Here is a 13,922-nt window from a genome sequence, read left to right as displayed (position 1 = left end):
GAGGCTTAATGGGAGGTAAAGCATTATTAAAAGCCATATCAGTAGTACATATTCATATTTCATTGTAGTTCAGCCCAGAAGAAAGCTTTTTATTGTGTATTATTCAAGTGTAATTTAAATACCTGTTTTTTTTCTAGTTTGCTTTGGTTTATGAATAAAAATGGACTTAGATCTTTTTCAAAACCAAGTGTACAAAATCTTGGTGGTTTAGCTTTCTGAGATAAATAATTCTTAATTACATGGAAAGTATTGTGGTTAGAGACAGTTAGACTGGGTGGTAGAATAGGTCTTTTCATACTGTCGCAAGAACAGATAAAGAAAAGATAAACTGGCATTTATTCAGAGTCTTGAATGGGTGTTTAACTAAACTGTGAGCACCTCAGCTTTTAAGGAAATATAGACCCTGGTTTTTGTACATAGCAGTAAGCACAAGTGGTGTAACAGATGGACTTTTGGAGAAATGTAGCCATACAAAATATAAGATCTTGGGCCATACAAAGACTTCGGTGCTGATTAGGAGTTAGGCAACTGGAGACTCAAATTTATCAGCATCAAGTTAAATCCCTGCAGCATTTCTAACTCCTCCTTCAGTGTTGCCCATCTCCCCACACCTGAATTCACACATACAACCCGTTTGCTCTCTCACTGTGCTAATTTGTCACTCAGCCAAAGCTAAGTGGCCAGATGACCAGCCAGGTTCTCACGTTTTTTCCCACCCTGGAGGTGGGAAGCCACACACATGGTGCTGCTGTTTCCTAGCCAGCTGGCAAGCTAAACAAGCGGCTTTGTGAGCCAAACTGTGGTTATATACGGTGCCCAGGGTCATATCCTGTGTTTGCAACATGTCATTTACCCAATCCCTTTCTGTAGGCTAGTTATATCAGTATTTTGTCATAATTCTCAGTATTTTGTGTTCTGTGCCCTTTCATTTCCTTAATAATGTCATAATTTAGTCAGTTGTTTTGAATAATGGAATGCTTTTCATTGAATACCTTTCACTGAATATCAATGCAGGAAATGCTTTTGGCTGTTTGGAATTCAGCAGTGTGTGTTTTCTCTGAAGATCTTTGCTCTTTAGCCTAGTAGAGAGGAAGTAATCTACACTTACTGGCTGTTGATTGATTATCCTCGGGTGTGATGTTCCCTTGTACATGTTTTTAAAAAGTGGAAATTAAAATAAGAAAATGGAGATTATGAACAAGCCCAGCTGTATTTGCTCACTAGAGATCAAGTATGGAATGCAAATAAGGAGTTTATAGAATAATGAATGTCTCAATAATATGGTGTCACATACCCTGTGAATATTTTAATATTGAAACAAAGAACTGAATTCATATTTAGTACAATAAATTTATTTAATTGCTTTCAGAATGTTGACAGGTTCAAAGTGAAGTATGCTAACTTGCTTTTTTTTACTGGCATAGTCTCCAATAAATAACAGGCAGTTAAAGACTTGCAAGATTGCCAGGCAACTCTGAACAAGTATGTTTGGTAAGATTTGCAAAACTAGCAACCTGGAAAACAGCTAAAACATAAAAGATTCTAAAAAAATAAAAATAAAATATGGGTTTTTAGATTAGGCAAACCCTAGTTCTTTTATTTTATTTGTGAACTTTTGCCAGCAAAAAAACCATGTACTTCATGACAGGTACAAAATATGTATGGTTATTTATGAGTACAAAAATACCTGTAGAAACTGAGACTCCTAGCTGGTATTTGTACATTATAACACTTCTTTCACACACTTAAAAAGGCTTCTGAGCAGCTAATTAAAGGTATTAAAAGAATAAAAGATACTGTAATGAAATACAATCTAAGGGTAAAGAGGAGCAAACTTCTCCAGCACACACAACCTTGCCAACTGCAATAAACTTCAAAAGCCAAACTGAAAATCACATAAATCCTATCTTTAGCCTCACAAAGGATGCTGCTAATACATTTAGGTAAGAAGAGAGAACATTCCATGAATTGCAAGCCCTCTGGAAAAAATCCTGCCTTCTGTCTCTTTGTGATTATACAATAGAAATCCAGCTCTGCCTGGGTGTTTATGCACAGACACTTGTATGTGTTACAGGAAACAGAGTAAACACAGCTTTTGGCTTAAGTCAATGTAGTCTTTAAAAAAAAAAATAGTTGCAAAAGACCCTAGTGATTTTCTCTAAATAATTGAAATGGGGGAGGCATCCTCTCATCTTGGGTAAACCGGCACTACTGTCAGCATAAATATATATATATGTTTATTTTATACACACACACACGTAGATATATTTCTTAATAAATGAAATGAATGTAATGAAAATGGTCTCTTTGTATCGTGTTATAAAATTGCCTGCTTTCAATATCAGTTGTTTGTGATTTTATTTTACTTTTTAAAATATCTGAACCAGTGAAAAAGGCTGCCGACTTATTTAGCTTATTTGACAGAGGCTACAAAGTAAGTCTTGAGACACACGTGGGCTTCACAGAAGTAGTAAATGACCATCATGGAGAAATAGTAACGTGACACTGAACAGGTATCCTGTTCCAGGAGTTGAAGGTGTAGGTTTCATCAAGTAGTCACTTTTCCATTGATCTTTTTCTAAATTTCAGTGATTGCGAGGTAGAAAAATATAGGCAGGCTTTAGCAACAGAAGGTCAATATGTTTCAAGTCCCTGTTTAATCTATTGAATTCATCTAGTTTTATTTTTCCTTTGAATTTTACATAATGATCATTGATATTCCTAATTTAGTGTACTTAAAAACTCAAGGTGTCTCACCTGAATTAAACAGAGTGGTCTCATCTCAGTTAAACAGTCTGATTAAAAAAACAGCATTTGACTACTTTCATGTGTTGGAACAAAGTGTCACCTTCCATTAAAACTCACTGATATCAGTAGAAGAAGTTTAAGTGATTTGCTGGTTTGGCATCTCGATGGGCCTTTGGACGAGCTGCTGCCTACATGCAAGGAACAGAAATGTTAATGACAGACAAAGGTAAAATCACCTCAAAACAGAGAGTGATGTTTTAGTGCTAAAAGGATTATGAAATGGAGTTGGTAGATGCTATCGGGTATTTCTGAACTACAGAATTGTATTTTATGGCTACGTTAAGCAATTTGTTGAACTACTTTGGAGAGAGAGAGTTCTGATAATCTGTCCAGGTGAGCAAAAGTTTTCTAGGAAGCTAAATAAAGGGTAATGAACTAGAACATTACAAACATGTTCTTCACATAATCTGACAGTATCTTGCCATGGCAGTAGTGCTAGATGAATTTATATTTGCTGAACATGCATTCGTGCTGCACATAAGATAATAGTCATAATGCTTAATATTTACATTCTAACTGTCATTAAGCAATTCCAGATTAAACCAAATAAACTATCTTTGGCCTTTTTTATTAAAACGGCAATATCCCCTTTCAGTGTCATTGCAGGACATTACAATGAGGAAAGCTTTCCGCAGTTCCACAATTCAAGATCAGCAGCTGTTTGACCGCAAAACTCTGCCTATTCCTTTGCAAGAAACTTACGACATTTGTGAGCAGCCTCCTCCACTTAACATTCTCACCCCTTACAGGTTAGTGTAAAAAAAAAAATCAAAGCCAATTTCTAGCTGATTTTTTTGTAATAAAGACGCTATATTCAGTCACTTTGCTCATGTTGAGTAGCACTTGAATATCTGAGGAGCCACACCAGAAAACTATGAAGCTGCTTGAGGAATACAGGCAGCAGAAGACATTTTAAGTGTTAAAACCTTACTCAAGTTTACTCAGATTTTACCCTAATCTAACAATGGTAATAAAAAGTCTTTTTGATTTGTATATATTAAACCATGTAAATGATGATGGATGAGAAGTGAAGAAAACAAGTGGTTAAATATGTAGAAAGAAAGGTTTTTAATGGAAGTGAATGTTGTCTGCTGATCCAAAGCTAATTTAAATCAGTAGTTGCAACACTAGCACTCAAATTTACTTAAAATTTGTAGAGCAAGATTTAAGTTATTGAACTGGGAGTTCACTTATTTAGGATACTCTTTTTAACTACAATTTGTATTAGTTACTTGTCTAAAATTGGGACCTTGAACACAAAGAAAGATGGTAAAGACTGATGGCATAGGAGTTCGGTGTTCATCTTTTTAATGTTCATCATCAGCAAAATATATCAGGGGTACTGATATATGCCTGGGATACTAGGTGTTCCATAATATGCCTTTATTTTGCCTTAATGTTTGAATTCATGTGTTGTCAAATAAACAGCATGTCCTGTTCGGGTGACTGTATTACAGGGATGATGGAAAAGAGGGTTTGAAGTTTTATACCAATCCTTCATACTTCTTTGACCTGTGGAAGGAAAAAATGTTGCAGGACACTGAGGACAAAAGAAAGGAAAAGAGGAAGCAGAAGGTATATATGTTATCTTTGTATAGCTTCTGATTGTTGGTTTTTTTTCCTGTAAAGGGTTTACTTGCACATATGGTACATTTTTGTTTATGCTATTAATAGCAACTCAAACTTTACAGAGACAATTATGGTTCTCTTCATTCAACTAAAATTACTTGTATTCATTCAGTGCCATCAAGTTTAACATAAATATTTAATAATAAAATAATATGGAAGGGCCTAGAGCTTTTATGCTGTCTTAATGTAACAGCATGTTGGTCAGAACATGGAAGTCTTCTAGCTCAACAAAGAGAAAAAGGACTACAGCAAGAATAAGGGATTCCACTAGACCACTTTTTTATAGTACAAACCTGACAGCCTCACAGACGGAGAAAAAAATGAAATCCTTATAAATAGGTTTACTCTAAACTAGGAATAAATTGGTAGGAATTGAGTAATTGGTGTATATTTTCTTAAAATCAAATAATCTTGAAAAGGCAATGCTACTTTCTGTTTCACCATTATTTTGTATATTTCAACACAGAGACAACAAATATAATTGATCTGGAATTTTATTTCAGACAGTATAAGAAGCTATTTGTGCAATTATTTTTCAGTGTATTATTGAGCAAATTATATATTAAATTGAAGCTTCTGTCTCTTACAAGGCTTTTTGGTTTACATATCATGTTTAGACTGAAATTATATTTTTTTTCTTGCACTTGAATGGGATTGTTTTTCATTATTTTGTGGCTGATGTTTAAATGCAACTAATTTAAAAACACTGTCTTAGTTGTCATTTTCTTTTTTGCACAACTCTCCTACAGCAGAAAAATCTAGATCGTCCTCATGAACCAGAAAAAGTGCCAAGGGCACCTCATGACAGACGGAGGGAGTGGCAGAAGTTAGCCCAAGGTCCGGAGCTCGCAGAAGACGATGCTAACCTCTTACATAAGCATATTGAAGTTGCTAATGGCCCAGCTTCACATTTTGAATCAAGGTTACTCTTTATTTTTTCTATCCTATATTAAGTATAGATATTTGTAGTATATAGCAAACATGCTCGAGGAATGTTAGATGATGAGATGCTACTGCTGTTCTTGAAATGCATTGAAAATCATTGATTTAGCTCTATCAAAAATCAGTTTTAAAATTCTCAGCCAGTGTATCTTTTAAAGAGGTGTTGTTATCGTGTTACTGGAGTCATCCGTCTGTGACTTGAAGGAAGTGTAGTCCCTACATTCCAGCCTTGACCTACAAAATCCCTATTATTCCAGTCTCTTGATCTTTCTTATAGCAGACACTGCCAAGACTATATGGTGGGTGTGATGTGAACAAATGTCCGCTTGGAACTTGGATGCAATTGCTGAGCTTCTCTTTACTCATGAGCAAATCCAAGATTTGATTGATGTTTCTGGTTACAGTCTATTATGAAATCCAACCTGTTGGATTCTCATTTCACAGCACATATTTGCAGGTGGCTAAAAGCAGCATTTTACATGGTACACCTCCTGTGTTTCCTCTTGTGGTGCTTGTCCAAAAGCAAGTTGATTCTATCATCTGAGAAAAAAAGAAGGCTGACAAATAATGTTAGCAGGTTTTTTTTGTTGTTGTTGTTTGGTTTTTTTTGAGGGGGAGGTGGATTTGGAGGGTTGGTTTGCCTTTTTTTTTGTTTTGTTTTGTTAAAATTGATTTGTTGTTCTCCAAAAAAAAATATTTTTTTTTAAATCCTCTTTCCTTCACTGGCCAAGGGAGTATTTTGTTTAACTCTATAAGGCTTTCAAACAAACTTAAGCGTAGCAGTGAATGATTGTAACAGCTGTAGGTGACAGTGTTTTGTGTCTGAAAAATGGAAAAACTTGCTTGTAGAAAACTTGTCTCTTTGAGTTCATAAAGTAAAAATGGTCTCAGTTCAGGCAGTAGGGTACTACTCAAGTTATGGCAATGAGCATTTGTCTGGGAACAGCTTTGTGGTGTCTTGTTTTTGTAAACTGCTATGTCAAGTAGTTGACAGAAACACTTGCCTGCTGTCATTTTTTTGTGTTGTACACCAGATTCCATATTAGATACACTTGTTGCAGGAGTCCTTTTTTGTCCAGGACCATTATCTCAGTAGCAGTAATGAAATTATGAATAATGCTGTAGTGCTTGGGAGCACTCCCAGTGCAGAAGATGTTCAGATACAGAACAGCACAGTGCTTTTCAACACAGTAAGAGCTTTGCCCCCTGAGGATTTAATAGGCGTAGATACTACAGTCAGTGGTCGCAGTATGTGGAAACATGAGTACCACTATAAATGTTGGACAGTGTTCGTAAACATGTGTCATCTAAATTTAATAGAAAATTTTGGACAGATACTAATATTTTTAATTGAGTAGTTGATTAAAATTTCCTAACTGATCAGGTCCTTAAGGAGTGTCAAAAGTTGTCATTAACAAGTAAGTTGAATCATTTTAAGCTGTCTTTGTATATAGCTGTGTTTTCTGCTGCTACGCCATAGTAGACCTTTAGATTATCTGTTGTATAGCTACAAAGTATTAGGTCTGAAGTAGTATGTTCTCCATATATATTGGAATATAGAACCTCTGACAAGTTCAGCTAAATTACTCAAGTTGTAAATCCTACCACTTGATGGTTCATGAATGTTGTAAAAGAATGTGGTTGTTCATATCTAGGGATTGAGGAGTTGAAACCATTACGAAGTGTAATGCCTGTTGCATAGTACTGTCTGTTATATATATATTTCAGATTGTATTGGTATGTTTACTTAACTCAAAGTAATGTGACTAATGAACAGTAAGATCACACACTTAGAAATTGTCTATCTGTCAAAAACCAGATTTCAGATATCATAATTGTCTGATACATCAGTTCTAGCCTTTGAGCTGCTAGAAGCAATGGCATGGAAGGTGGAATGTGTTATAAAAAGTCATAGAGTATAATACGCAACATTGCTGAAGAGAAGATCTTTGAATTCAGAACCAGAACTGAAGCATAAAATAGTAGCTGAGGGCAATAATATTTAGATTTAATAAAGCTTATCTTGGACCACTTTTTTGCTATTTTCCTACAGATCTCAAGCATATGTGGACCATATGGATGGATCGTATTCTCTTTCTGCATTACCCTATAGCCAGATGTCTGAACTTCTGAACAGAGCTGAGGAGCGCGTGTTGGTCCGGCCACATGAACCACCACCACCGCCTCCAATGCATGGAGCAGGAGATGTGAAACCTGTGCCTCCTTGTGTTAGGTAAGGAGTGATCAAGCCACATGCAAATTTACTGGGGAGGTTTAGTTTCCCACCACCCCACTCACTAATAGTTATTCATGTTACTTCTATGCAGCCCAGGCAGTACACACATTCTGTGTCAGTCCATAGTCCTTACATCTCCACAGCTTCAGGGCCACGTAGGAGTTGGGAGAGAGGAGTTAAAATCTAAATCTCATAGTGTGGGATTTTGGAGACAGGCCCCACCTAACCATCAATGTTTTGACTATGTCACATTCTGAGGGAAACCGTTTAGAAAATGTTTTTCTGAATGATGGTGGAATCTCAGGATTTATCACTGGAATTTTGAAAGTCTGGAAATCTAACATTTGTACTACTGAGCTGTGTTTCAGCATATATGAAAGGAAGAAAATGTTGTGGTAAGAAGGTCCAATGATGAAACTATATATTCATTATTACATTCATTACATTTGCTAAATTACAATGACATTTTTTTTCTCAGTTGTTTTAATTTTCTATTTCTCTATGGTTTTTTGGAACTGGATACGTACTTAGAATATTTCACTCCCCTGTTTCTTATACTCAAAATCTTAGTGTAGGGTCAGGTACATACAACTTGGAATACAGGACAGTTAAGTTGTTACATCAGCGAGATGTTAGTCTCTTGAAAAGAATGTCTTTTTAGCGCTCAGGAGAATACACACAGGAATGCAATGCTCTTTAGATTAGTTTTACCACAGCAGCTGAAATAAATACTCTAGTACTCTTTCAGGAAAGCAGTTGTACTGTTCCCATTTGTTTTCTTTGATTGCCTATTCATTGCACAATAATGAGTATGTAGCATATAAATATACCTCTCTGTAGGTACAGTTGATGACCTTTGATATAAGCCTCACTGTCCCTGTTATCAAATCTTAAATACGTTTTTTTATTTCAACTCTTTCTCACTGCTTGTAGTGCTTTGAGGTTGTTGGTTGATTTGGTTTAAGGTCTGTGGATTACAGCAGTTAATCAACTGCTAATTTCCTTACCTCGGGTAAATAACTTGGATTAATTTAGGGATGGAAGGGGAGAGTAATACTTGGCACAGGAAACATCTGATAAAGATGCAGTTTTGTATAAACTTAGTTAATAGCTGGATGTGAGCAAAGGTCTGTTGGAAGACTGATGCATACTCTGTATTGAGAATTAGCTTTCTTTGTATGTGAAGTACAAATACCTTGAAATTTTCATAGCACATAACACTTTAATGGGCAGTGTTCAATATTCTTAAGTTGCAGAAATGAATCTCTTACTGTTCTTTCCAGCTCTAATAACTTTTGTCCTGTTTTTGTGTATTTCAGTTCCACACCTGGCTTGGTAGAAAACCGTCCTCAATCACCAGCAACAGGCAGAACACCCGTGTTTGTGAGCCCCACTCCTCCTCCTCCACCACCACCACCTCTTCCATCTGCTTTGTCCACTTCGTCATTAAGAGCTGCAATGACCTCCACTCCTCCCCCCCCAGTCCCACCTCCTCCACCCCCTCCTGCTGCTGCTCTGCAGGCTCCAGCCGTGCCACCTCCACCAGCACCTCTCCAGATAGCTCCTGGAGTCCTACATCCAGCTCCACCTCCAATTGCTCCTCCCCTAGCACAGCCCTCTCCCCCTGTCACTAGAGCTGCACAAGTGTGTGAAGCTGTACCAGTTCACCCAGTTCCTCCCCAAGGTGAAGTACAAGGACTTCCTCCACCACCCCCACCTCCTCCCTTGCCTCCTCCTGGCATTCGACCCTCCTCTCCTGTCACGGTTGCAGCCATTTCTCACCCTCCCCCTGTTCTGCACCCTCCTCCCACAACCATTGTCCCTGGCCCTCATGCCCCCCTGATGCCTCCATCTCCACCAGCCCAAGTGATTCCTGCTCCTGAACCCAAACGCCATCCTTCAACTCTTCCTGTGATCAGTGATGCTAGAAGCGTTCTGCTGGAAGCAATACGAAAAGGTAATTTTTTGGCTAATAAGCAACAAAAAGAATGTTCTCGGAAGCGTACTAAATATGCATCATCTTTGAAAGATGGAACATTTCACCTGTAAGAAGTTAGTTTAAAGGAGCACTTGTTAACTCTTTCTGTTTTCTGTTCTCTACAGTGTGTACATTGCCAAGCAGACAGATACTTTTTTCAGCTTGTAACGGCACTTATCAGATCTTTAGTTTGGATGGCAAAACTGGTTTTCTGTTAAAGTTAGATTAAAAAGCTGTACATGTGTTTATAGATGGTCTATGAAGATTATCTCTTCATTTCTGTTTGCCTGGAAATGTACCTGTTTCTGATAGCCTACAGATCGTGTAGAAGACAAAAACATTGGTTTTCCACAGACTGCTAGATAAAAGCAGAATAGATAATGGACGTTTCAATTTTGATATTATCAGCATATTACAGCGACATCTAAATGACAATCAGAAATTGTTGCTGAAGACTTGAGCTGTTAAGAATCTAATTTTGACATGTCTCAGCACAGTAGTGGAACGGTTGCACAGTCCCCTGCTGGCAAAGCACAAGTGAGTGGCAGAGCTGCAGGGCAATGTTTTCCTGATCATCTAGGGAAGGAGCTGGTTGTACAAGCTGTACGTTTCAGCCTATGGCCAGAAAAATCCCTGCTGCACTATGAGCGCTGTTGTTTGACTGTGTGGTATCTTTGAATGGTAAATCTTTCTCAAACGTTTCTCATACTGCACTGTTCTGTTTTTCCCATGCATCTACACCACAGTACAGAATCTGTATTGTACTGTAATATCTGTAGATAGACTATAACACTATTTCAGAATAATTTTGAAAGCATCCATATGCACGTGAGTTGATAACATTTGAATAAAGAAGTATTGTTTCCAACCAACAATATTTAAATACAACAGTAGTAGAAAACATCAGCAAAAATTTAAAAAATAAAATAAAAAAGAAGTGCCTTCTGACACAGTTGAGCCCTGAAAAAGCTTTTGACCAAGTCTTGCACAAGAAACAGAGGCTTAAGTTACCATAGCTTAAATTCCAACTAAGTATATGTACTGTCGGCTGACAACAGAGCCTATTAAGTACAGAATTTAGGTCATATTTAGATGGTGTCAATATATAGTGTTGTGAATATAAATCCCAAAGTATATGATATCTGCCATGTTTTTAACTAAGTTACTGGCATTTTAACTTTATCAGTATGTTATTTCTGCTTTGTGTTTCACCCTTAAGTAATATTTTATCTCAAAATAGGCCATTACATGGTCAAAACTGAGTTACAAGAAATCCTATCTTGTTAGGATACTCAAATAGCTGTAACATTTAATTGAAACCACAAAGAGAGAGTATAAAAAATGTTTGGAAAAGCAAATAGTAAAACAGCTTAATCACTTAGAATGGTACTAAAAAGCGTCGATGTATTTTTAATGGGGAATCAGAAGCAGTAGAAAGACTGATGGTCATGTCTGCTACAGCAGTTCTGACAGAGAACTTCCACCTGAGGAGGACAGTGTCCTCATCCATCATTTTTGCTTGCAAAGCATTTTGTGAGTCAGGAGCTAAATGCCTTCTTTAATGATAAAGAAGGATAGTAAGTAACACTGTTGTGTTTTGATGTTCTTCAGGTATTCAGCTGCGCAAAGTTGAAGAGCAACGTGAACAAGAAGCTAAACATGAGCGTATTGAGAATGATGTTGCTACTATACTTTCTCGTCGCATTGCTGTGGAATACAGTGATTCAGAAGATGATTCAGAATTTGATGAAGTGGATTGGTTAGAGTAAAACTAATACATTGCTGTACACTACAAAATCGAATGCTAATGTCCATTGTGGTGCTTGTTCTTTGAAAGTTTGATGGTCATTTCTAGTGTTTTTTGTATTCTTTTCTTTACATAATTAATCCATGTTTTTCTACTTTTCAGTTTACAAAAAACTCTTAGTGCATCTTTGAAACTAAATGTTTTACAGTGGCTTTTATTACACATCCTTTTTTTTTTTTTTTTTTTTTTGAAGGAACGTACTTTGTTCCAATAGACCACTAAGTATTAAGCATGGGCAGCTGTTGTTAGAGTAGCAGTTTCAATTTTTTGGCATATCTTAACTGTGCACTTTGTGAATTTTAAGTTAATGAAGGCAACTGAGATTGACATTCCGAGGGCAGCTGTATGTAGTAATGAGCCTTATTCCACTTCTAGAATGTTTTAAAAACATTAAACCTAGCTATCAAGATATCACTGCCTCAATTACATCTGTACACTAAAAGTACATATAGTTAGCAGCACTGAACACACTGAAAGGAAAATGGATTTGGGGGTTTTTATTATTGTTTTATTGTTGTTTTTAAATAATTATGGCCTTATTTGAATGTTTAGAGATTCCCTTTCCCTTCTTCCCTCCCAGGTACATATTGTGTGGTACTATTTTTGCCTGCATAATAAAAGTTTAATTTTTTTTTCTTTGTGAAATCTTCTGACTTAAACATGCTGTGTAACTTATGTAACTGTTAAAATAACAGTTTGATTTAATAAATGGTTCATTTTAAATGTTCCTGGTTGTTGCTTTTTCAGTGAAACCTGCTTTTCACTGCTATAACTGAGGGATACTTGGATTTCAGATCTAATCTGTGGTCTGCAAAGTTAGGGTAAGTACTGTATACTTTATCAAAGGGCCTGTGTTAAACAAGAAAATGCATCATCTGATGATAAAAGTATATGCATATCTACAAGAAGATGAAATCTTACTGTGATCCGTTAGTTTAAAAAGAAAAGAAAAGAAAAAAGTGGGAACTTGTGAGCTATATTAAGTGTTTTTTTGAAGCTTTACCATTGATGTATCTTGAGAAAGGGGAGGTGCAGCAGTCAAAATCATGGTCAGTGAAAGACTGCAAAGAACGTGGATAATACTGCAAAGTCATTTTTAAGTGCTACCTAGGAGTGTACTGCATGTTGAATAGTTACAAGGCTTTTGTGTTTCTTTCCGTTCTCTGGAATAACTCCTTCAAATCCGAGCACAGAGTCAAAAACCTTTTGATAACGGAAGTGTGAGAGGCTGCAAGAGCACTCTACTTTGCTCCTAGAAAATGGAATTACATAATAGAGGGAAAATAGTGTTGAAAGTCGGAACAAGATTTCTGAAGGTGGGACATGAAGTGTTCTGTAGGATGCAGAGCGATTTGCAGAGGCATGTGGTTATTAACCTGCTCTTGGGACTGGGCAAAACTCCAGAAGCTCAGACAAGTAGGAATACATTACAGCAGTCCTCCCAACTTTGCTGTCACCATCTCAGGCTCCACTGCAATTTTCTACACAGCCTCCTATATTGAAGACATTTTCCACTGCAACAGTAATGCCCTTGTTGTGTTTGCAGGAGAAAAGACATCCTCACAATTTGTGAGTCTGTGTGTTTATTATGATAGATGCAGTTCTTCTCCATACACTGTTTTCTTTGATAGTTGTCTAGGCAATAATGCCATCTGGTTTATTCTGCCATTCTCAGTTAACTTGCAACACGCGTGTCCTTAATAGCTCCTCATAATTCTTAAAGAAAAGATGTCTGAAGCACCACTGCATGATTATTTGATAGTGTTCGTTCTCAATCCTAAATTGCCAAATCTGGCCCAATAAATAAATGTGGGATGCCATTTGCACAGCTGAAAAGGATTGTTATCTTCAAGCAAAAGTGGTATGTACGTGCCTACAGGGAGCCAGATCTATGTTTTAGGGAGCTCGTTGCCTACATACCATGTTTAGGTAACTTCTGCCAGTCATGAAAATACTTTCAGCTGATGTTTATACCTGGTTTTGTCTGAAGTCTCTGAACTCCTGATTTTCCTGGTGGATGTTACAGACAGCAGCCTGCATTGTCTCTTGAATTGGAGCAGCATCTCCTCAGTGCCTCGGCTGTGACTGTTCAAGGCAGATGCTCTCATTGCACTGTCACACCTGCCCCGGAGGTATGCTCCGAGTGCACCCAAGCTCTGTGGACTGGGTGTATTTGTAGCGTAAAGCGCAGGGGGGTTGCGGGGAGGGAGCCTTACATGATGGCAGCTATCAGGTAATGGACTTGAAGGTATTAAAAAAGGTCCTTATTGACAAATAATTATTATTGACCGGCTTTGCTGTCCCGGTGATTAATGGTATCACTTCCAGACTGGTACCCAGGGCAGACAAAGCACTCATTTAATATGACAGAGTCGCACAAAGTAATGAACCTTGTCGGAGAAAAGTCAAGAGTTGAATTCAGTCAAGATTTCAAAGATGAGATTCTTGGCCTTCTGCCATCTCTACAGCTTCCTGCCATAGCAACTAGTCTCCAGATAGCAATAGCGTGATTCACTAGTAGT

General features: G+C 37.3%; 1 protein-coding gene across 1 annotated transcript in view; it reads left to right on the top strand.

The window, feature by feature from the left end:
• The window catches only part of WASF1 (WASP family member 1), a 28,300-nt gene extending 16,180 nt beyond the window's left edge, over positions 1-12,120 (top strand). The window contains exons 3-8 of the mRNA XM_035564800.1: positions 3,404-3,557; positions 4,266-4,383; positions 5,187-5,359; positions 7,433-7,612; positions 8,935-9,572; positions 11,205-12,120. Coding sequence (XP_035420693.1) covers positions 3,404-3,557; positions 4,266-4,383; positions 5,187-5,359; positions 7,433-7,612; positions 8,935-9,572; positions 11,205-11,362 — 1,421 coding nt within the window. The 3' untranslated portion in view covers positions 11,363-12,120. The remainder of the gene's footprint in view (positions 1-3,403; positions 3,558-4,265; positions 4,384-5,186; positions 5,360-7,432; positions 7,613-8,934; positions 9,573-11,204) is intronic.
• Positions 12,121-13,922: the final 1,802 nt, after the last annotated feature.

The sequence above is a fragment of the Cygnus atratus genome, chromosome 3 (genome assembly GCF_013377495.2).
Source record: "Cygnus atratus isolate AKBS03 ecotype Queensland, Australia chromosome 3, CAtr_DNAZoo_HiC_assembly, whole genome shotgun sequence".
In the NCBI taxonomy this organism is placed as follows: Eukaryota; Metazoa; Chordata; class Aves; order Anseriformes; family Anatidae; genus Cygnus; species Cygnus atratus.
This window is presented reverse-complemented; position numbering and strand designations above follow the sequence as displayed.